Raw genomic sequence first — 23,703 nt, forward strand, 5'->3', positions numbered from 1 at the left:
TTTGAGTTAATCGAATTATTTACTGTCGTCACATTAGGGTTTCAGTTTATGAACTTATTCCCATTTAAGTACAAAGCGCCTTGCAAGAGAAAGGAAGCGACGTATACGAAGAGTCTAGTCCAGTTGCATTTATTTATTAGTCTATGTCCTTAGTAATGATGCAAATGCGAAATTTTCAAAACAACTCGTCATAAGGAACCTTTTCCAGTATAAGATTGGCGAAGCTTTTAAAAACCGTCTCCAGGGATTCCTCGTAGTGTGGCTTAACGTCTTTAAACAGTTCCTGCCAATTTTCGTTGAGCACCCCATTTACGCTCGCTCCAAGCCTTTGGTCGCCGTTAAAAAGGTTATTGAAGTTAATCTCCACCTTTGCCGGATCGATGTTAACCTTAGCCCTTTCCACCGTGACGTACTTCGTACCATCCCTGTGGCTGAATTCGCCCTCCAAGTGCAAATCGATGGAGGTATTCTCTGGAAAGAGGTATGAAAGTTGCGATTTTAAGATGGGGTGGCTTACTTAACGTGAAGGTACAGTTTCCGGCGCCGTAGATCGGTATTATGAGTACTTTTCCGTTCAAGCTGTAATCAGCCTGGAATGTAGTTTCCTTTAACGCCACTTTTACGTCAACCAGGAACAAGTCGTCGGTTATTTTTGCCCTAAAAGATCAAGAGTCAATTTAAAAATTTTCTTATAATATTGTCTAGGCGCTACTCCGGAGATCACTCAGCAAACCATTGAAGTGGCCGGAGTTTTTATCTGCATTCATAATCGTTGCTGTTTTTTCCACCATTACCTTTGTTGCTGGTGTCTTTCGCGCAGTTGCTGTCACTATAGGATTGCTGAAAATGCCTTTTTTTTTAATTGCTGTAGCTTTTACAGCTGCGTTCGTTGTCATTGTCGCTACCATTGCAGTCAGCCAATTGCTCCCATGTTGCTGCTTTCGCCGCTGTTGATTACTCTAACCTTAGGGCCGACTGATTGAAGGAAAACGGAACACCGAGGTGTCTGGGGGTTATGGAATACACCCCAGTAATGTATACACGAAGACTATATGATAGTGATAAAGAGAATCGTTTTCCGAAGGGGTATTCCATAACCCCCCCGGCCAAACTGCGATCTTACATCCTTCCTCAAACACTCGGAAGTCCTTTATGGAAGGATATCACGAAAGTCTTTAGGGCTGAATGGTAGAAGGAAAAATTAACATCGGGGGTCTGTATTAGAGAAGAGAAATCTTGTATCAGGAGAATATAATGTGCGAGGAGGTTGAAGGTTAGGACAAAGTGTTAGTGAGGTTAGCTTAGAGTGCTAGTTAGGTTAGGTGAAAAATCTTGTATCAGGAGAATATAATGTGCGAGGAGGTTGAAGGTTAGGACAAAGTGTTAGTGAGGTTAGGTTAGAGTGTTAGTTAGGTTAGGTGAGAAATCTTGTATCAGGAGAATATAATGTGCGAGGAGGTTGAAGGTTAGGACAAAGTGTTAGTGAGGTTAGGTTAGAGTGCTAGTTAGGTTAGGTGAGAAATCTTGTATCAGGAGAATATAATGTGCGAGGAGGTTGAAGGTTAGGACAAAGTGTTAGTGAGGTTAGGTTAGAGTGCTAGTTAGGTTAGGTGAAAAATCTTGTATCAGGAGAATATAATGTGCGAGGAGGTTGAAGGTTAGGACAAAGTGTTAGTGAGGTTAGGTTAGAGTGTTAGTTAGGTTAGGTGAGAAATTTTGTATCAGGAGAATATAATGTGCGAGGAGGTTGAAGGTTAGGACAAAGTGTTAGTGAGGTTAGGTTAGAGTGCTAGTTAGGTTAGGTGAGAAATCTTGTATCAGGAGAATATAATGTGCGAGGAGGTTGAAGGTTAGGACAAAGTGTTAGTGAGGTTAGGTTAGAGTGCTAGTTAGGTTAGGTGAGAAATCTTGTATCAGGAGAATATAATGTGCGAGGAGGTTGAAGGTTACGACAAAGTGTTAGTGAGGTTAGGTTAGAGTGCTAGTTAGGTTAGGTGAGAAATCTTGTATCAGGAGAATATAATGTGCGAGGGGGTTGAAGGTTAGGACAAAGTGTTAGTGAGGTTAGGTTAGAGTGCTAGTTAGGTTAGGTGAGAAATCTTGTATCAGGAGAATATAATGGGCGAGGAGGTTGAAGGTTAGAACAAAGTGTTAGTGAGGTTAGGTTAGGTGAGAAATCTTGTATCAGGAGAATATAATGTGCGAGGAGGTTGAAGGTTAGGACAAAGTGTTAGTGAGGTTAGGTTAGAGTGTTAGTTAGGTTAGGTGAGAAGTCTTGTATCAGGAGAATATAATGTGCGAGGAGATTGAAAGGAGGTAGGTTTGTCGTCATCATTTTCGCTGCCTTCCTCGCCCTCATCTTCGTCTTTACCGTGGTTTTCATCGTCATTCCTGTCTTTTTTCGATTTCGTGTTCGCCGTCGGCCCCACCTTGAGCCTTGTCTTCGTTCTTATCTTGGAGGTTATCTTTACTTTCGTTTTTGTCTTTATTTCTCTCCTTGTCTTCGTCCTCCTCTTCCTTCTCGTGTTTGTATTATTCTTCATTTAGGGGCTGTCGCTGTCCTTGTTTTCGCGGTCTTTGTCCCTACCGTTGTTTTCGTTTCAACCTCATCACCCGCACGTTATTAAGGACCCCCCCCCTCCACTTTTTTGACGGAAAAACACCACGCACCAGGAATCCGAATAATTAAATTACGTAATGAAAACGATTCTTTTCACTATAACTATTTTAAAGTCTTTGTATATACTTGAGGGGGGGGGGGGGGGGGCCAAACCCCCCGGTTCTACATTCTTCCCCAAACACTTGGAAGTCCTTTATAGCAGGATATCACGAAAAGATTGAGAGGTCTGATCGAAAAAGTACGAATCGTTTTGGATTCTACGTACCAAAATTAGTGAGAAAAAGTGTTTTCCCGAGAAATTTTGGAGCAGTCGATTTTTGGTAAAAAAAGGAAGGTAAATACACTGCCTTTTTTTGAGGCCGGAAAAAAAAATTGTCTGAGATCGACCGGGAAAAGACATTTTCTTATAGAGTTTGGCCCGTAGAATCCATAATTTCAAACAGTTCCAAGATTGGACTACTAGATCAAAAGTTACAGCCCTTTGAACTTAATATATAATACACGGTGTCCATTTTTCGAGTGCCACTAATGGGGTCTCAACTTATCTTAAGAAGATAGAAAGTTGGTTAAATTTTGGGGGCAAAAGTTGCAAATTTCGTGTTTGAATAAGAATCTGAAGAGAAATTTGAAAATATCTTGATAAAAAACCGAAATTTATATATAATATTATATTGTTGTGTAAACTTCCTAAGCCTGAAAGATACCCACACAACTTCCCCTTACTAGCTCAATCCCACACAAACTCTTAAAAACACAAATCTCAGGGCCCGTAAAATGAGTCCGACCACCCCTTTTCTTCGTCCGGACAAGGGGTAGCAACCTCGCCAGGTCGGTGGCTAATACCTCCCTTAAATTCCAATATGAAACTTTACCCCCAGATTTAATAAACTTGAAACAAAGTAAGAGACGCCGACAATTACCTCTCTTTGACTCTAATAAACAAAACCTGGATTGCAATGACTGGTTTAATTTCAAACAAAAAATTACGTAAATTTCTGTTTTACAAATTGTTACAATTTTAAACAGACAAATGACACACACAAAAAAAGAAAAAAAACAAATTACTCAAACATTACAAAAAAAAAACAAGACAAAACAAACCACTAATTACTACTTACTTTTAAAATTAGTCCGAGTAACGTACTCCGATAAAAAGAGGTATCCGTACACAATCACGCAAACCAAACACTCAAACACCGACGTCTTCTCTCTTCGGGTACCCACAAATTCAAAACTTCCGTGTTTCCGCAAAATAAAAAAAAAAACAGGACGACGACAAACTTCTTAAACTTCTCAATAATTCTTCTTAAAACGGCAGACACAAAATTCTAATTAAACCGGGATCCAACTACGCAGGAAAACTTCCACAAAATTCAAAAATAACGTAACCGAAGAAGCGCCGGTTGGCTTTGTAACGACCAAAAAGCCCCGCTCTCTTCAAAAATTTTCTATTTAAACCAAAAGCCCTTCTCCTTTCCTCAACATCCCGTCCGCCAATCACGCGAAGCGTCGATTTTTCAACTTCTTGCTAAACGGCACGTACGCCCGGCAATTCTGCGAAGACAACCTTATCTCTACTTCGCGCTATACCTCGTTAACGGCAAATAAAATTTAAAAAGAAATTTACATCGAAAAAATTCTAGGAATAAAATAAAAACAGAACACTTCTAAGAAATTGAACCAAAACTATAACATGAAATTTACGCAATCCTGTGTCTCAAATTATTAATAACCCCCCGGTTAATTAATTGAACTAAACAAAATTGTCACATCCAGACGCTCTATAATTTCTTTCAAGTTACAACTAAAACAAAATAACACAACAATATATATATATATATATATATATATATATATATATATAATTAAGAAGCCCTTAGGGCTGAATGGGTGAAGGAAAACGTAGCAGGGGGTCTCCATACCTCTTAGAAAATAATTAAATACCCCTGCCCTACAACTGCCATACAATCATCGTATACTGAGGAGTATTCCATACACTCCTCCCACCCGTTTCTAGAAAAGTATCACGAAAGTCCTTAGGGTGAAGTGGTTGATGGGAAACGAGGTATCGGTGGGGCGGTCTGGGAGGTATGCAATACCCCCAATATACAGGGTGATTCCTATAGTACCTGCCACCGTTTGGGAGCGTGTAGGTGGTGCGTAGGGGAGTATTTTGATATAGGACACTTGGGGCCGGAAATCTAAAATAAGGGTGCCAGAGCCAAATTTACCTTCTGGAATTTCGCGCCTGTAGGTAGGCAACCCAACCGGCCGGCGGTGCACACGGAGCGATCTCAAGCGGCGATGTGTGGCTGACACTTGATCAGAATTTTGTTTAAACCCACGAAATCCCGTCTGCAACGACGCGTATCAAGTGAATAAACACTATGGCAATAGTATAATAATAGTTGGCTAGATGTAGGAAGTGAATTGAGAACAACGGTGGCCACGTTGAACACTTGTAAACGTTATTGCTTTTGACTGTCGTTTTCCCTCCTTCCCTCCCATGTCGCTTCCTCGCGCTAACTCGCTCTGGATCGCTCCGCGCGAAACGTCGGTCGGTTGGGTTGCCTACATACAGGCGTGAAATTCCAGAAGATAAATTTGGTTCTGGCGCCCTTATTTTAGATTTCCGACCCCAAGTATCCTATATCAAAATACTCCCCTAGGCACCCCCTATACGCTCCCAAACGGTGGCAGGTACTATAGGAATCACCCTGTATACGAAGACCTTATGATGGTTACATGGGACGGAATTCTTTTCCTGACCCCCCGGTTTTACATATTACCATACAATGATTTTCCATACCCCCCCAGACCTCCCCGGTTCCACATTCTTCCCCAGCCAATTGGAAGTCTTTTATACAAGAATATTCCGAAAGTGGTTGGATGGTTCAAGGACAGCGTAGTACCGGGGGGTGGGGGGCGCATACCCTTCAGTATACCATGCTTGTATGGTAGCTGCAGCGAAGTCAATCAACATTGATTTCTTGTTATAGGGGAGGGGGGGGGATGTAGTCCATCCGCCGTTCTACGTTCTTCTCTAAACACTCAGAAGTCCTTTATATATAATTAAAATCCTTAGAGCCGAATGGTTGAAGAGAAACGTAACACGGTGAGGTCTGGGGAGTATGGAATACCAGAAGTTATACGAAGATCTTATGATGGTTATAGGGAAGTGAATCATTTTGTTGGGTGAGGAGGGGGGGGGGTACTCTGCAAGTCGGAAAATTGTCGGTTGTTTAAAATAAGGAATTTTGCTGGGAGCAATTTTTAATGACCGGCCTAAGGTGGTACAAGCCTACACGGAATTTACTTTTGTCTCCTTACCTTACATCTTCGATCTTCATTTTACTTAGGTGCTGGAACCGCACATTTCTGTAGTTCTGCACAACGTGAACGGATCCTTCGTCCGAATCAATTTTCATATTCGGCACTTTGACAGGTTCAATAGTTTCGATACCAAATTCTGGTAAACCTGTAATTGTTTCAAAATACAAGTTTGGAATGGTATTGGATTCTGGCATCCAGATTGACTTACCCCTTACGAGAATAGGCAGCGCTAGCTGAATCGCCGATATTAAGCAGTCGTTCAATTGAGGGTCGACGCGTGAGCATTTTTGGAAGTCGGTTGCTGAGCATTAGACATTTTCAAAAGGTTGGCGCGAAAAATCTTACAACTTACGCAGTTCTAGTGCCCTTACACCAACTATCACTGTCACCAGAAGAAGATGCTTTGTCATCCACGGATACATTTCGATTTTGCGTGATTAAAGCGCAAAACCTCTTTTAAATCGAATGCAAATTCTGTCAATTAAACAATAATTCTTCAATAAAGGCTGATCGCGCTTTTATTATTATTACTCGGATATCGTTAAATTACCATCAAATTTAAATAATACAAACGAGTACTCAATAAACTTCTCGTCATCTTTCAATTTAGGTTTCGAGTCATATACTTATGGCATTATTTGGTCCACCACCGTACACTAATTTTTTTTAAATGGCACTGGTATTCCCCACTAAAACAGTGTGGAATTCTTCTATTCTCAAACTATCCATTTCTTTCCTGCTTTCCCTTGTTTTTTCTACCATTTTACATTCCCATATCAGATCGTCAATATTTTCCTCTTTCTCACCTGATAATCTGCATTTTATCCTCTTCTCTCCACTTCTCCTGTCCTCCCTCTTCGTTTTCGCATCTCAACCTCGCTACTAGTATGATGTTTCTTCCCTACGGTGACAAAAGGTATTCTTCCTTGAAAGGATGCACACTGCAGAAGTGGAGAAATACAGTGGAAGTTCCTCTAAATTTTCCTCAGGCTGCTACCTTTTTTGTATATGGGATTGATCGGACAATGAACTTTTTTATGTATATCGGCTGCATTTAAACTAGCTTTCTACCTGAACAGTATAAATTGGTAGAGTCATAAAACACCAAAGGAGTCTCAAAGCGGAACTTGGTAGTTTATATATAGGATGTTTTCATTAGAGAGCTCTTTATTCTAAGTGTTCTTATTATTTTCAAGTCAATAGATTTGTAATGCATTTGGCGTTCTATATTTTGTGAGCCCTTGGTTATTGGATGCGTCGTGTTCTTATAATCCGGTGGGTTTTGATAGGCGGCCTTCATACGCACGTGATTGGGTTAAGTAAACAAAGTCGATTGGCTACATCACCCTATTAGCGCCATTTTCTAAACGGTTTTGTAAAATTAAAAAATAGTAGGGATTCGTCCAGTAGACATGGCGGCCGAGTGTCGGCCCATTATTCATAACCGAAAATGGCTTCAAAAAGCCACTAAATTTACACTATTTTCTGAAAGAACGCTTAAATTCCACATTCGGCTTGCCTAAATTACCGCAAGATTCGAAATTTACTGGGTTCGTAAACACGCGTGATACTATTTAAAAGCAATTACGAACACCTAAAGTCTCAAGTGAAACCCAAAACGACCTAATTAAATCTAACCGAAACAAATCTAATGTTCATTACACAGCACACACGATAATAAAGGAAGCAATGCCATCTATTTTTCAAACATCAATTTGTGAATTGCGAGATCGCATGATGATATTCTGTGCGCCTAATTAAAGAAACAAACAATGTACGTCGATTTTCAACTGTACCGGTACCACGTAAACACTTTACTGGACTCTAAAAATTGTTGAAGAATAAGAAAAAGTGATAGTTTCAAAAGCAGTGTCGGCACAAACCTTTATTCTGCCTAGGTTTGTGGTCTCTAAACTATTGCTTTTTGCATTGAAGTATAATAACTGCTCTATTTTGAAGTTGAACAAGCCGAAAGTATGCAAAAATGATAGTTGTCAATCCTAGGCACAGTGGAGGTTTTACTTACCCAATCAGACCTTTATTCTGCCTAGGTCTCTGTCTCAAAATTATTGTTTTTGCATTGAAATTCAATAGCTGACCTAATTTAATGTCGAACAAGCTTGAAAATATGCATAAGTGATAGATGTCAAACCTAGGCACAGTGGAGGTTTTACTTATCCTATCAGATCTTTATTCTGCCTAGGCGTGTGGTCTCAAAACTATTGATCTTGCATTGAAATTTTCTAGCTGGCTTAGTTTAATGCCGAACAAGCTGAAAGTATGCAAAAGTGATAGATGTCAAACCTAGGCACAGTGGTGGTTTTACTTACCCCATCAGACCTTTATTCTGCCTAGGTGTGTGGTCTCAAAACAATTGCTTTTGCATTGAAGTTTAATAACTGCCTTAGTTTGAAGTTGAACAAGCCAAAAGTATGCAAAAATGATAGTTGTCAAACCTAGGCAGAGTAGAACTTTGACTTAACCCATCAGACATTCATTCAGCCTAGGTTTTGTGCTCTCAAACTATTGTTTTTGCGTTGAAGTTTAATAACTGCCATATTTTGAAGTTGAGCAAGCCGGAAGTATGCAAAAATGATAGTTGTCACACCTAGGCAGAGTAGAACTTTGACTTAACTCATCAGACATTTATTATGCCTACGTTTGTGGTCCCAAAACTATTGCTTTTGCATTGAAATTTAATAACTGGCCTAATTTAATGTCGAACAAGCTGAAAGTATGCAAAAGTGATAGATGTCAAACCTAGGCACAGTGGAGGATTTACTTACCCCATCAGACCTTTATTCTGCCTAGGTGTGTGGTGTCAAACTATTGCTTTTGCGTTGAAGTTTAATAACTGCCCTATTTTGAAGTTGAGCAAGCTGGAAGTATGCAAAAATGATAGTTGTCAAACCTAGGCAGAGTAGAACTTTAACTTAACCCATCAGACATTTATTCAGCCTAGGTTTTGTGGTCTCAAACTATTGCTTTTGCATTGAAATTTGATAACTGCCCTATTTTGAAGTTGAGCAAGCCGGAAGTATGCAAAAATGATAGTTGTCAAACCTAGGCAGAGTAGAACGTTGACTTAACCCATCAGACATTTATTCAGCCTAGGTTTTGTGGTGTCAAACTATTGCTTTTGCGTTGAAGTTTAATAACTACCCTATTTTGAAGTTGAGCAAGCTGGAAGTATGCAAAAATGATAGTTGTCAAACTTAGGCAGAGTAGAACTTTGACTTAATCCATCAGACATTTATTCAGCCTAGGTTTTGTGGTGTCAAACTATTGCTTTTGCGTATAAGTTTAATAACTGCCCTATTTTGAAGTTGAGCAAGCCGGAAGTATTCAAAAATGATAGTTGTATTCAAAAATGATAGTTGTCAAACCTAGGCAGAGTAGAACTTTGACTTAACCCATCAGACATTTATTCAGCCTAGGTTTTGTGGTGTCAAACTATTGCTTTTGCGTATAAGTTTAATAACTGCCCTATTTTGAAGTTGAGCAAGCCGGAAGTATTCAAAAATGATAGTTGTCAAACCTAGGCAGAGTAGAGGTTTGATTTAACCCATCAGACATTTATTCTACCTAGGTGTGTGATCTCAAAACTATTGCTTTTGCATTGAAATTTAATAACTGGCCTAATTTAATGTCGAACAAGCTGAAAGTACGTAAAAGTGATGGATGTCGAACCTAGGCAGAGGTGAGGCTTGACTTACCTCATCAGACCTTTATTCTGCCTAGGTTTGTGGTCCCAAAACTATTTCTTTTGCGTCAATTTATGTTCCATGCTTTTTAAAAGCTATGGGATAAGCGCTATGGGTTCAATTGGGGGGGGGGGGGGAGACATTATTACAAAAAACCTCCGTATACCGAGGCCCAGAACTGAAGGTTTTTTTCTCAAATGCAGCCTAGTATTGAAACGGCGGCGAGGAAAGAAGTTAAAACCCCACACTAATTTTGTCGAACTTTAAAACGCTTGTCTTATCTACACCCATTGCCCTTGAACACATTCATTTTATACGAAAGTAAAACCTCACAAATAATTTCTAGCGATAGGGAAAATTTACACAAAAAAACACACCTGCAACTTCAATATTTTCAATTGTTTTATATAGCATTGTTTTTTTTATTGGTTCTATTTAATATAAATATTGTAGAAGTTCAATGAATCTCAAAAGGGGTCTGGTAACGGAGTAGGCTATTCGAAAGGGGGAACGGCTTGCTCAAGAGCTCCTCTGCTATGCCAGCCCTTCGGAAACGGCGGAAGGAGGGAGGGGGGCAGCAACTTATAGCCCTATACGTTATTCATAGGAACGGGCTCTGACTCTACTTGCAAAGGAAATCGCTCTACTATGCAGTTGCCGATAAGGTTTTGTAATTATCATTAACAATTACGACACTTATACTTATCACAAAAAAACTGCTCCTCTATCCTCTTATCTTTTAGAAGTACAGTGTAATATGCGATTTAGTAGGAAAGTGTTTACCAGGTTTATCGATGCAATTGCTAATTAAATAATACTAGAAAATCTCATTTTATTAGAATAAATAATCAAGGACGCGTATCCATTGCCGTTCATTTAGGGCATCCATAATTACCTCTAAAGGCTGCTACATGACTCATCATCGCAAAATGATTCCATTGTCATACTTTCGCCGCGTGTGCCACAAGGAAGATAAACGGAAAGCTTAGGTACACTTCTCCTTGGTCGTTCTGCCACACGCTGTATTGCTTTTTCATTCGCCTATAATGGTCTTGGCAGAATTCCTTCAGGAGGTTTTCCGGGATAGTAAAGGTGCAAACCGCTTCTATGAAACCTAGACGAACGGTGCGTTAAAAATGGAAATGGAAGGGTTTCATATTTACCCAACAGCATTGCCTTAGAGACCGTGTACGTTCTCTCAGTCACTAAGCAAAGGTCACTGGAAAATCCGACCTCTTTTAACGTATCGCTAAAATCGGCTTGTGGGTCTTCACAAAACTGGGTCGGTGTCAGCATTTGCCTGCATCTACCCAGGTACGGTGCCCACTTCTCTTCCCGGGCCATCGCCACGTAAACATCGAAGATTGCGTTTTTGGCCGGGAACGAAATGAAGATGTTTCCGCCTGGCTTGGTCATGAGGTACACGTTTTCCAGTGCCTTTCTACAGCAAACGCGGTTAACTGCGTTGACTTACTCGCGGCTGAGTTACCGATGGTCGGTGACAAAGTGAAAGCAGTTGAACGACACGATGTGGTCGAAGGCGTTCAGGAAGTGTCGCGGAGGCTGGTCCGTGGTGATGTCCATCAAGTCGAATCGGAGCCTGGGATCGGCGCTGTAATTTGCGTTGGCGTATTCGACCATCTGGGGCGACTTGTCGACGCCGACGTAGATTTGGCACGTCTTCGGCAACAGCGGCAGCACGCACTCGCTGGCGGATTTCCCCGGTCCGCAACCGATCTCCAGGACATCGCAGTACTGCCTCAGCTTCATGTACTTCCAGTAGTTGTCGATCGCGAACCTAAAATCCTCGTCGGTCAGCGACCTATTTTCACAATACTTTGCCGGCCTGAACATTGCGGATGGATCGGAATAGGTACGCGATGCCCATTTTAAGGCACCGTAATCGGCGTAATGACGTCAGTAATAGATAACAGAAAGTTTACGACGCATTTAGACCGTGCTATCTCGTAGAGTAGACCGAAGTGGGATAATGTCCAAATGGTCCTCTGGCCCAAATGAAAACAAATTGGTCACTGGGTCAAATTACGCAAACACGCTGTAGTTCTTGGAAATGGTTGACACCAGAAGGGTCCAATTCGGCAGAATACAATCACTAGTACGGATACCATTAGAACAACTCAGAGAAACTAACGTTCTAACTAACGATTAGGACTCTAATCATGAAGAGGAATTGACCCGTAACCTAAAAGTGCTTGATAATTCGTAAGTTTCGCAAATCTTAGAGCTTTTTTCACAGCAAGATTAACATCTATTTAGCAGCGCATTATAAAAGTTAGATTGTACGTGACCTTTTTGCACTTGGTGTGTCCCTGCCGTTGGGAAACAGAGTAATGTTTTGTTGCTGTTTCTTCACCGCGACTTCTCAAGTCGAGGTACCGCTTTATTGCGTCAGTACGGACGTGTGTACCTACCAGAAAGCTCTGACTGAATAGAATGTTGCCGTTTTTGGCGCATTTCCCGTGTGAGAAGTTTTTTCAAGATGCTTAATTGGTCCCTGTACCGGATGTCCAGATCAGCTTTCTTTTTCTGCAAATCCTACGACGGGGTTTCTTTTGAACGCAGAAGCACGTGGATCTGCTCGAAACCCCTGTTTTTTTGGTAGCTGAAACATTACCAGAAGCATCTCGCGCCTGAAACTACCGCGTCTCATCCTAGCTATGGAGGCTATCCTTGATCAACCAGATCCATCTTCACATTAACTATTTATCGTTAAGGAGTGCTTCTTCTGTGGGAGTTCGTAGGTGTGGTAAGGGAACTGCAACTCCTCAAGTCTATAGTGATGGTCGGTCGGGGTGGCCGACTGATCTCGGAGGATGTGGCTATAATGAACAAATTCAGATCCCTACCCGGCCCCTCGTCACTACATGCCTCCCCCCTCCCCTCAAGTAAATGAGAATTCGATGATCCTTTCACCGCAATGATCATGAAATATGCCGTATACTCATACGAAAACAGTATTTGCGTGCTGGGGGGGGGGGGGGTTTTTTTGTATGCTAGGAGGTTTCCATAAGCCCCCCCCCCCGTACCGCATTCCTGCACAAACTCTAAAACCCCACAGCCAAACATGATACATTAGGAAGGGCCCCTTCCCGAAATGTATAGCAAGAGTACTTAGAGGTAATCACAGTTTTGGATAAACGTATATGACAGTGGGTCTGCCCCCCCCCCCCCCCCCCCAGGCAACAATACACTCCAGTAAAGGAGAGTTCGATGATGCTTTCACTGCAATCCATCATGAACATCATGGACTAATTCATATACATATACGACAGAAGTATTCGTATGCTTGGGGGAGGGGGGGCATCCCATACCCACCAGACCTTTCGGTACCATATTTCCTCAGTCAACGACACTCACCAGTGTAAAGGAAAACTAGATGATCTTTTGATCTTTTTACTGCAATCATCATGAAACAATTCATACGCTCATTCGAAATAAATATCCGCCCAGATTCCTCGCCGCCACAGTCCTCTACCCCCCCCCCCCCCCCAGTGAACGATCCCCTTCAGTAAAGGAGATTTTGATGATCTTTTCACTGCATTCTACGTGAAATAATTCGTATGCTCATACAAAAGAAATATTCGTATGCTAGGAGAGCTGAGGGGTATGGAATAACCCCCCCCCCTCCCAATACCCCCTTCCCCTCGTCAACGAGATCCTCCAGTAAAGGCGAATTTGATCATCATGAAATAAAGGAATTCGTATATTCAAACGAAAGAAAGGAGAATTCGATGATCCTTTGATATTTTCTCTGCAATCATGAAATAATTCATATGCTCAGACGACCCCCCCCCCCCCCCCCCCAACGATACCTTGCAGTCAAAGAAAATTCGATGATCCTTTCACTGCATTTATGAACTACTTTCTATACTCATTCGAAAGAAGTTGAGGCTTGATATACGTGATAGATGTCAAACCTAGGCAGAGTTGAGGCTTGATATACCCCATCAGGCCTTTATTCTGCCTAGGTTTGTGGCCTCAAAACTATTGATTGTGCATTGAACTTTAATTGCTGGCTTAATTTAATGTCGAACAAGCTGAAAGTATGCAAAAGTGATAGATGTCTAACCTAGGCAGAGTTGAGGCTTGATATACCCCATCAGACCTTTATTCTGCCTAGGTTTGTGGTCTCAAACTATTGATTTTGCATTGAAATTTAATAGCTGGCCTAATTTAATGCCGAACAAGCTGAAAGTATGCAAAAGTGATAGATCCATCTTCACATTAACTATTTATCTTTAAGAAGTGCTTCTTCTGTGGGAGTTCGTAGGTGTGGTAAGGAAACTGCAACTCCTCAAGTCTATAGTGATGGTCAGTCGGGGTGGCCGACTGATCTCGGAGGATGTGGCTATAATGAAAAAATTCAGATCCCTACCCGGCCCCTCGTCACTACATGCCTCCCCCCTTCCTTCCCCCTCAAGTAAATGAGAATTCGATGACCCTTTTACCGCAATGATCATGAAATATGCCGTATACTCATACGAAAGCAGTATTTGCATGCTGGGGAGGGGGGTCCTTTTGGTATGCTAGGGGGTTTCTATCCCCCCCCCCCCCGTACCGCATTCCTGCACAAACTCTAAGACCCCACAGCCAAACGTGATACATTAGGAAGGGCCCCTTCCCGAAATGTATAGCAAGAGACTTAGAGGTAATCATAGTTTTGGATAAACGTATATGACCGTGGGTCTGGGGGGACTGTCCCCCCAGTCAACAATACACTCCAGTAAAGGAGAGTTCGATGATGCTTTCACTGCAATCCATCATGAACATCATGGAATAATTCATATACACATACGACAGAAGTATTCGTATGCTTGGGGGAGGGGGGCATCCCATACCCACCAGACCTTTCGGTACCACATTCCCTCAGTCAACGACACTCGCCAGTGTAAAGGAGAATTAGATGACATTTTGATCTTTTTACTGCAATCATCATGAAACAATTCATACGCTCATTTGAAATAATTATCCTCAAAGATTCCTCGCCACCACAGCCCCCCCCCCCCCCCCCCAGTCAACGATCTCCTTCAGTAAAGTCGAATTCTATGATCCTTTCGCTACAATCGTCATGAAATAAGTCCTATACTTAATTACTCATGCGAAAGAAATATTTGTATCCTGGGGTCCATCCCACACCCCTCGTTGCCCCCCCCCCTCTCGCGCCCAGTTGACGATACCCTCCAGTAAAGGAAAATTCGATGATCTTTTCACTGCAATCATCTTAAAATAATTCGTATACTCTCACGAAAGAAATATTAATATGCTGGGGTGCATACCATACCCCCCCAGACTCATCCGTGCCACATTCCCCCACCCCCAGTCAACGATACCCTACAGTAAGGGAGAATTCGATTATCGTTTCACTGCAAACATCATATAATAATTCGTGTACTTACACGAAAGAAATATTCGTATGCTGGAGTGAATCCCATACCCCCATACCCCTTGGTACGACATTCCTCCACCCCCAGTCAACGATATCCTCCAGTAAGGGAGAATTCGATGATCCTTTTACTACAGCCCTCATTATCATCATGAAATAATAATCATATACGCATACGAAAGCAGTATTCGTAGGGTGGAGGGTATCCCATATACCCCAGACCCCTCCGTACCGCATTGCTCCACCCCCAGTCAACGATACCCCTTCAAAATCGTAATGAAATAAGTCTTATACTAAATTACTCATACGAAAGAAATATTCGTATGCTGAGGTCCATCCCATACCCCCAGACCCTTCGTGGTACCCCCCCCCCCCTCTCGTAATGGAGAATTCGATTTTCCTTTCACAGCAATCGTCATTGTCATAGTGAAATAATTCATATATTCATACGGAATCAGTATTGGTATGCTGGGGGTACCCCATACCCCCCAGACCCCTGGGTGCCACATTCCTCTACACCCTAGTGAGTCAACGATACCCTCCAGTAAAGGAAAATTCGATGATATTTTCACTGCAATCATCTTAAAATAATTCGTATACTCTCACGAAAGAAATATTCATATGCTGGGGTACATCCCATACTCCCCACACCCCTCGGTACCACATTTTAACCCCCCCCCCCTCCCTCCACGTCAAGAATACCCTACATTAAAGGACAATTTGAATACTTTTTCACTGCACGCATCTTAAAATAATTTGTACACTCACACGAAAGAAATGTTCGTATGCTGGATGATACCCCCCCTCCCCCCCCAGTACCCGCCAGTAAAAGAGAATTAGATGATACTTTCACTGCAATCATCATTATCATCATGATATAATTTTTTGGTCACGAAATCACGAGATTCAATGGTTCCCTCCCGAAGAAATAGTTTCAGTACCTAGGGGCGCTAATTGTATTGGGTAAACACTGAACCGGGGGTCTGGGAGGTGCGACCCCCCAGGTATAACCGCCCCCCCCCCCCCCGTATACGACTTATGTTTCCTTCTCGTAGTGTATATTTGAGTTGTCTTGTCATTTTTAATATATGATGTATTAATATTATAATATAATATATATAATAAAATATTCCCTGTTCTGGCACTTAAATCTCCCCCAAATATTACCCCCTCCTTTTTCCTCTTATGCTCCTCTCCCCTCCACATTCTTCCATATGCAAGGGTGCAATTGTGGAAAGAGGAAAGAACTGGAAGAAAATAAAGAATAGGATACCGGAGCTCCATCGAGCCCCCCCCCCCCCCCCAAATCGTGTACGAAAGTTTGATTAATAAGACTTGTGGTACGCCCAATGCGAGGTTCAATACCTGCCTCCAAAAATGTATACCTTGAATACCTACGAAGGGACACTATTTGTTTTGGGCAAACACAACACAGGGGGGGGGTCGTTCCAGTATACCGAATGTATACCGTGAATACTAAAAGACACTAATTGTTTTGGATAAAATATACAACCGCGAGGCGGGGGGGGGGGGAGTATTTTCCAGCAAAGGGAAAGATGGCGATTTCACTGTGATAATCAGTACAGTCGTTTTCGTCACGAAATCCTGCTTTTACGTTTTCATTCTTCGCGAGTTGCTTCTTCCATATGTACATACTAACTTGGTGTCCTAGTCTTTATTTTCTCCCAATTCCTTCCCCATATTTACGCCATCTCCACAAAATCATGTGCAAACTTCCAGAATTTATTGTACCCTCGCCACATTCCAGACCACCATCTTCATCTTTATTCCGTTTTGCCCCTTTCTTCTGCTGTTCGTTTCTCGCTCCGTCTTCCCTTTTTTCCGTTCTCTTTCTTTCTATACTCACTGGTCCGTTTTCTTTGTCTGCTTTGCTTTTTGCTACCAGCTCTTTTTTCCTTGTGCCATTGCTGTTAATTTCTTCCCATAATCCTCCGATGCCCTACATCAACTGCCCTTTCACGGTTCCTATTTTCTCTCTTGCCTCATTAGCCGCCCTTTCATCAATTTCCATTACTTTATCCATGGTTTTTCTTTTGTTTGTCCCCCCTCCTTCCTCTCTCTACTTTCTCTGGCGGGCGGATCATATTTTGCATAGGTGTTCCCTCCAGAGCGGATTTTGGACATACGACGATGCTGTGACTGGGGCCAATCACATGGGAGCTAGAAGGAAAGGAGGTCTTAAGGGTTTTGAAGGAGAGCTAAACAAATCGCCGAATTTATTGTAATTAATTTACACAAAAGTTTATAATCCACGCCATGAATATGGCACTAGGGTATTATAATGGAACCAACTCGTCGTAGGGAATCCTTTTGAAGATAAGATTGGCGATATTTTTGAAAACTGCCCCCAAAGCCTCTTCGTACCCGTGCCTAACGTCATTGAAGATCTCCCTCGAGTTCTCGTTCATAATCCTGTTCATTTGCGGCCCCAACTGAGTGTCACCGTTGAAGAGATTTTCGAAGTCGAATTCGACCTTTTCAGGGTCCAAATTGACTTTTAGGCTCCGAATCTCAACGTTCTTTCTCCCTGTCTTCTCGGTTGGCACACCACTTAGTGCCAAACTAACTTTGGCATTCCCTGCGACACCGTCATTATCAATTGGTTAACATTCGTCCTTCACTTACTGAGATCAGTCGTGCAGTTACCTTCTCCAACAATGGGAAGAAGCAGAATTTGCCCTTGCAGTTTATACCTGGCCGCTATATGGATGTCTTTCAAGAAGACCGTCAGGTTCAGGTTGAACTCGTCGTCGGTTATGGAGGAGCTGGCGGATGGAGGTGGTAACATCCGGGGAAAATCGCGAGGGTACTTACTCAAGGTGCGTAATCTTCGCCGATGGTACGTTGAAGATTTGGAAATCTTCGTAGCTTTGGGTGACGCTCCCCTCAATCTTCAAACTGGGCACCCTAATGGGCTGTATGGGCTCGATCTTGAAATCCGGCATACCTGCAGAGGGAAGGCGCTTAGAGAAGCTAACGTAAGAGTAATTTCAACCTTCCGCCATGATGTGGATTGCTCGCCCCACCGCCGGTTTCAGACAGTCGTTGATTTTTGGATCGGACCGTTTGCATTTTAGGAAATTGGGCGCTGAAAAAGAGTCGGTTAGTTTTCGAACTAAAGTCGTTGTCTTCAACTTGCGTAATTGTAAAGCGTACGAGATGGTTGGGAGAGCGCACAAAATCGACAGGTACAGCATCGTTGTCTTGCACTTGTGTACTTACTTTCGCAATAATTGTGTTAATTTAGTGCGAAGGTTAACAAGTACTAATACCACTCCGCTTGTTCGATTTTTTAATTCGTTTAAACTTGAAACAATTACCGCAAGTTTAAAATTGCGAGTATAGTAGCTTGTCGAAAAGGGCCTCGAAGATCTAACCGGATAAAGGTTAGTTTCGTTTGAACGAGAGTAGCAAAAAGACTTTATCAGGTTATAGGCCCAAGGGCGTCTGGTACTTAGACATGACGATGGTTGACCATTGAATTGTCATGATCTAAACGCGAAGGTTCTACCGTACACCATGAAGGTGTGAGATGGCCGTGACTACTAAACTGTGCCGAATGACCCATAACTAGTGCACTGGTTGGTACAAAAAACCAGGTTATTACTGTTACTACATACAAAAGATCTAGGATCAAAAATTGTAGTGAAATACTGAGAGTTTGTCCACTACCCCTCTCGAGTGCAGAAATATCCATTTTCCAATCGTTCCATCAGTTCCATGGTTCTGTCAAGATAAGTTATCGGTAGCTGCGCTGGATTGAGAGGAGGGAACAGAGGTAGAGAGTAAAGGAGACAAGGGATGGCGCAATCGGGTATGAGGAATGAGTAAAAGAAAGTAGAAACGAGTGTAAAAAAGGCGAGAACAATAGAAATAGAAAGAAATAAGATATGGTAATCGGGGAATTGACATGGGAAAAGGAAGGGGAAATTATAAGGAAAAGTTAAAGGGGCGCGCAATGTACAGATCTGACGAGTTGCCGCATGAATACAGAAAAGCAAAGAGAGAAAAATTGGGAGTTTAGATTAACCGCTAAACAGAGGACAGATGGAGTGAGACGGCGGGGCGGAGGGGGGAAACAGAGGATAGGAAGCAAAGATATACAATTCTGGAGGTTTGCCCCGCAGACCCCCCGGTTTTTAGGGTCGTGTTCCTGGGGGGTATTCCATACCCTCCAGACCCCCCCCCCCCCCCCCCCCGGTGCTACGTTCTTCACCATAATCCCTAAGGACTGTTGTGGTAGTTTCGCGTAAGGAACTGCATTTTCTGACTTCAATACTCACCTAGGTCCTGGTGCTAGTCTGATGAATATGGAATACCCCCTAGTAATAAGATTATCTTACTCCCCATAATTTTAATAAGGTCCTCGTGTATCCTGGGGGTTACTCCACACCCCCCAGACCCCCCGGTGCTACGTTTTCCCCCATCACACTCATCCCTAAGGACTGTTGTGGTAGTTTCGCGTAGGGAACTGCAGAATCTACATTTTCTGACTTCAATACTCACGGAGGTCCTGGTGTTAGTCTAAGGGATACGGAATACCCCCTAGGAATACGATTGTCTTACTCCCTATAATTTTAATAAGGTCCTCGTGTATGCTGGGGGGTATTCCATACCCCCCAGACCCCCCGGTGCTTCGTTCTTCCCCATCACCTCGTGTATGCTGGGGTGTATTCCATACCCCCTAGACCCCCCGGTGCTTCTTTCTTCCCCATCACACTCATCCCTAAGGACTGTTGTAGTACTTTCGCGTAGGGAACTGCAGAATGTACATTTTCTGACTTCAATACTCACGGAGGTCCTGGTGTTAGTCTAAGGGATACGGAATACCCCCTAGGTATACGATTATCTCACTCCCTATAATTTTAATTAGGTCCTCGTGTATGCTGGGGGGTATTCCATACCCCCCAGACCCCCCTGTGCTTCTTTCTTCCCCATCACACTCATCCCTAAGGACTGTTGTGGTAGTTTCGCGTAGGGAACTGCAGAATTACATTTCGTACTTGTACATTTTCTGACTTCAATAATCACCGAGGTCCTGGTGTTAGTCTGAGAGATATGGAATACCCCCTAGGAATACGATTGTCTTACTCCCTATAATTTTAATAAGGTCCTCGTGTATTCTGGGGGGTATTCCATACCCCCCCGACCCCCCGGTGCTACATTCTTCCTCATCACACTCATCCCTAAGGACTGTTGTGGTAGTTTCGCGTAAGGAACTGCAGAATCTATCACACTCATCCCTAAGGACTCGCGTGACTGCAGAATCACATTTTCTGACTTCAATACTCACGGAGGTCCTGGTGTTAGTCTAAGGGATACGGAATACCCCCTAGGAATACGATTATCTCACTCCCTATAATTTTAATAAGGTCCTCGTGTATGCTGGGGGGTATTCCATACCCCCCAGACCCCCCGGTGCTTCTTTCTTCCCCATCACACTCATCCCTAAGGACTGTTGTGGTAGTTTCGCGTAGGGAACTGCAGAATCTACATTTTCTGACTTCAATAATCACCGAGGTCCTGGTGTTAGTCTGAGGGATATGGAATACCCCCTAGGAATACGATTATCCCACTCCTTATAATTTTAATAAGGTCCTCGTGTATGATGGGGGGTTATTCCATACCCCCCAGACCCACCGGTGCTACGTTCTTCTCCATCACACTCATCCCTAAGGACTGTTGTGGTAGTTTCGCGTAGGGAACTGCAGAATCTACATTTTCTGACTTCAATAATCACCGAGGTCCTGGTGTTAGTCTGAGGGATATGGAATACCCCCTAGGAATACGATTGTCTTACTCCCTATAATTTTAATAAGGTCCTCGTGTATGCTGGGGGGTATTCCATACCCCCCGGTGCTTCTTTCTTCCCCATCACACTCATCCCTAAGGACTGTTGTAGTACTTTCGCGTAGGGAACTGCAGAATGTACATTTTCTGACTTCAATAATCACCGAGGTCCTGGTGTTAGTCTGACGGATATGGAATACCCCCTAGGAATACGATTGTCTTACTCCCTATAATTTTAATAAGGTCCTCGTGTATGATGGGGGGTTATTCCATACCCCCCAGACCCCCCGGTGCTTCGTTCTTCCCCATCACACTCATCCCTAAGGACTGTTGTAGTACTTTCGCGTAGGGAACTGCAGAATCTACATTTTCTGACTTCAATAATCACCGAGGTCCTGGTGTTAGTCTGTGGAATATAGAATGCCTCCTAGGAATACGATTCTCTTATTCCTTATAATTTTAATAGGGTCCTCGTGTATGCTGGGGGTAGTCCATATAGGAAAGACCAACAGGAAGTCCACTAACAGGAGTGCAAAAAGGAAATCAGGGAATTGGGAGAAGAATTCAAAGAGGATGAAGACATACTTACGGGAAAGGCGCGTGGAAGTGGAGGTGAAGAAATTGAGAGTGCGATAGAGAAGGAATGAAAAAGGGAATTGTTGTACGGTCGCTTTTTGGTTACCATTTTGGCGAAAGACAGTCAGTTTTGGTGGTTGTAAAATTCTAGACAGTATTGTGTAATTTCCTCCGGGTACCTATTTCCTTATTCTATGGGGGGTGTCCAGATAGGGGTTCAAAACTGAATCTGTAGTTCAAGTACTACGCTGCTTTATATTTGACTCTCTTGTTTTTTAAAAGATGCAATAATGGAAAATGTTTTTAAATTGCTATTAATTTTTTTCGGCCTTTTCGGTAAAAACAAAATTATGCTAGAATCTGTATTGGATAAAATACAAAACAAAATTGTACAAGTGTATCTTACATGGGGAGTAATTCATCGTATGGCACCTTTCTCACTATCAGGTTGACAATATTTTTAAAAATGGCACCGAAAGCCTCGTCGTAAGCATACTTCACGTCATCGAAGATCTCCTTCCAATTCTCGTTAAGTATCCTGTTCATTTCCGGGCCCAAACGCGGATCGCCGTTGAATAAGTTCTTGAAATCGAACTCCACCTTATCGCCACCGAGGTGAACCTTTATGTCCGAGATTTCCGCGTACTTAACACCCTTCTTTTCGAAAAACCGACCAACCATCTCCATTGGCACCTTGGCATTCACTATTCGCGATTATTAGTAATGACCGCATGAACATTGGCTACTCACTTAGTTTAATTGTGCAGTCTCCCTCTCCAACAATGGGGAGGAGAAGTATCTTCCCGTTCAGCTTATACTGGGACGCCAGGTACACCTCTTTGAAGAGGAACGTGATGTTCATCTTGAACTCGCTGTCGGAAAGCCTGGAGCTGGGGAGGAGAAAAATCGCGTTTAAAAGACGCCAGTTATTTACCACCTACCTAAGATCTGCAACTTTCGCCGACGGTAAATTGTAGATCTTAAAGTTTTCGTAGTTCTGCACGACTTGCACGGGGCCCTTCCCTTGACCGATGGTCAAGCTGGGAACAGTGATCGGCTGAATGGGCTCGACCTTAAATTCCGGCAAACCTATCGGGAGAAAGGATAAGTAAACAACGCTGGACAGCAATCTTTACCTTTCTCCATGAGCTTGAGTGCCCCTTCGATCGCCGTTTTCATACAATCGTTCAGTTTGGGATCGGAACGTTTGCATTTCGGAAAATCGGGTGCTGAAACGAATCGTTAAGTGTTCTTAGGCTCGCGTTTACCTCCTTACGTAATTCTAAGGCTACGACACCGACCGCCAAGAAGTACAGCAGGAACCACTTCATGTCTGACTTGATGAGAGACGAAAACGCGGCCACTTCCTTTTATTTGATCGAGACGCCAAGGTGAGCAAGGACACGGTGTCTCGCACTTAATTATTGGACTTACCATTACCATTAGACGATAACAGTATCTTTCTTAATGTGAGGGTCGTTTAAAATCGTTCCCCTTAATTGGGGAACTCTACAATCTTCGCGCTGGCCCAGTTCCTAGAAGAAAAACGGAAAATGCCAATGAAGAGTGTGATTTTCGGTAAAAAATGTCATAGAAAATCACTAGGCGGATGGGGTCTTGAGTTTTGAGAAAGAAAGTATTGCTGGGCGTCTTAGTTACTTGGATATTGTGCCAGAGGAAGTCGAAGAAGAGGCCTTAAGGGCTGAAAAGGAAATGTGGCAGTTTTGGAAGGACTTCACTTGAGGGAAAATGGATAGGAGATCCTCTTGCCTTACTTATTCTTGGTTTTTGGTAACCGAAGATGTAGAGGAAGGTAAGAGTTGAAAAATTGATTGGTCACCCCGTTTTGAATCCTGTCTCTCACAAGGGAGCAACTTTTAGGATAATCTCGGGCCCCCAGTATATACGAAGACATTAGGAGAATTATAGGGAAGAGAGTCCTGATCCTGGAGGGTATTCCATACCCCCCAGACCTCCCGGTTCTACATTTTTCCCCAAGACGTATACTGCACATAACATATCAACCCTCATTTTTTGAAAGGGACCATAAAAGATAACACCAGCAGTTCGTGGAGTATGGAATTCTCGTTAGGAAATGTGGAATCTGTAGTTCCTTACAAAGAACTACCACAACAATCCTTAGGGGTGGATGTGATGGGGAATAATGTACCACTGAGGGATATGGAATACCCACCAGTATACACGAAGACCTTTTATAGAGAAGAGGATCGTGTTCTTGGAGGTATTTCATATCC

The 23,703-nt window shown here is 42.8% G+C and overlaps 3 protein-coding genes across 3 annotated transcripts; all 3 read right to left on the minus strand.

The window, feature by feature from the left end:
- Positions 1–113: 113 nt before the first annotated feature.
- On the minus strand, positions 114–7,586 carry LOC116181238 (protein takeout-like). Its single transcript, XM_031501538.1, has 5 exons — positions 6,306–7,586; positions 6,162–6,254; positions 5,951–6,098; positions 518–657; positions 114–471 (listed from the first exon to the last, which is right to left on the minus strand). The coding sequence occupies exons 1-5, from the start codon at positions 6,373–6,375 to the stop codon at positions 176–178; spliced, it is 747 nt and encodes a 248-aa protein (XP_031357398.1). The 5' UTR covers positions 6,376–7,586; the 3' UTR covers positions 114–175.
- Positions 7,587–10,469: 2,883 nt separating this feature from the next.
- LOC116181305 (juvenile hormone acid O-methyltransferase-like) lies at positions 10,470–11,820 on the minus strand. Its single transcript, XM_031501623.1, has 3 exons — positions 11,147–11,820; positions 10,821–11,098; positions 10,470–10,771 (listed from the first exon to the last, which is right to left on the minus strand). The coding sequence occupies exons 1-3, from the start codon at positions 11,509–11,511 to the stop codon at positions 10,599–10,601; spliced, it is 816 nt and encodes a 271-aa protein (XP_031357483.1). The 5' UTR covers positions 11,512–11,820; the 3' UTR covers positions 10,470–10,598.
- A 5,461-nt stretch (positions 11,821–17,281) lies between these two features.
- Positions 17,282–22,871, minus strand: LOC116180011. The gene is made up of 11 exons (XM_031499833.1): positions 22,725–22,871; positions 22,585–22,677; positions 22,390–22,537; positions 22,199–22,338; positions 21,855–22,152; positions 20,723–20,787; positions 18,222–18,299; positions 18,078–18,170; positions 17,897–18,029; positions 17,708–17,847; positions 17,282–17,660 (listed from the first exon to the last, which is right to left on the minus strand). The coding sequence occupies exons 1-11, from the start codon at positions 22,777–22,779 to the stop codon at positions 17,359–17,361; spliced, it is 1,545 nt and encodes a 514-aa protein (XP_031355693.1). The 5' UTR covers positions 22,780–22,871; the 3' UTR covers positions 17,282–17,358.
- Positions 22,872–23,703: the final 832 nt, after the last annotated feature.

This window comes from Photinus pyralis, unplaced genomic scaffold, assembly GCF_008802855.1.
Source record: "Photinus pyralis isolate 1611_PpyrPB1 unplaced genomic scaffold, Ppyr1.3 Ppyr1.4_LG9, whole genome shotgun sequence".
NCBI lineage: Eukaryota > Metazoa > Arthropoda > Insecta > Coleoptera > Lampyridae > Photinus > Photinus pyralis.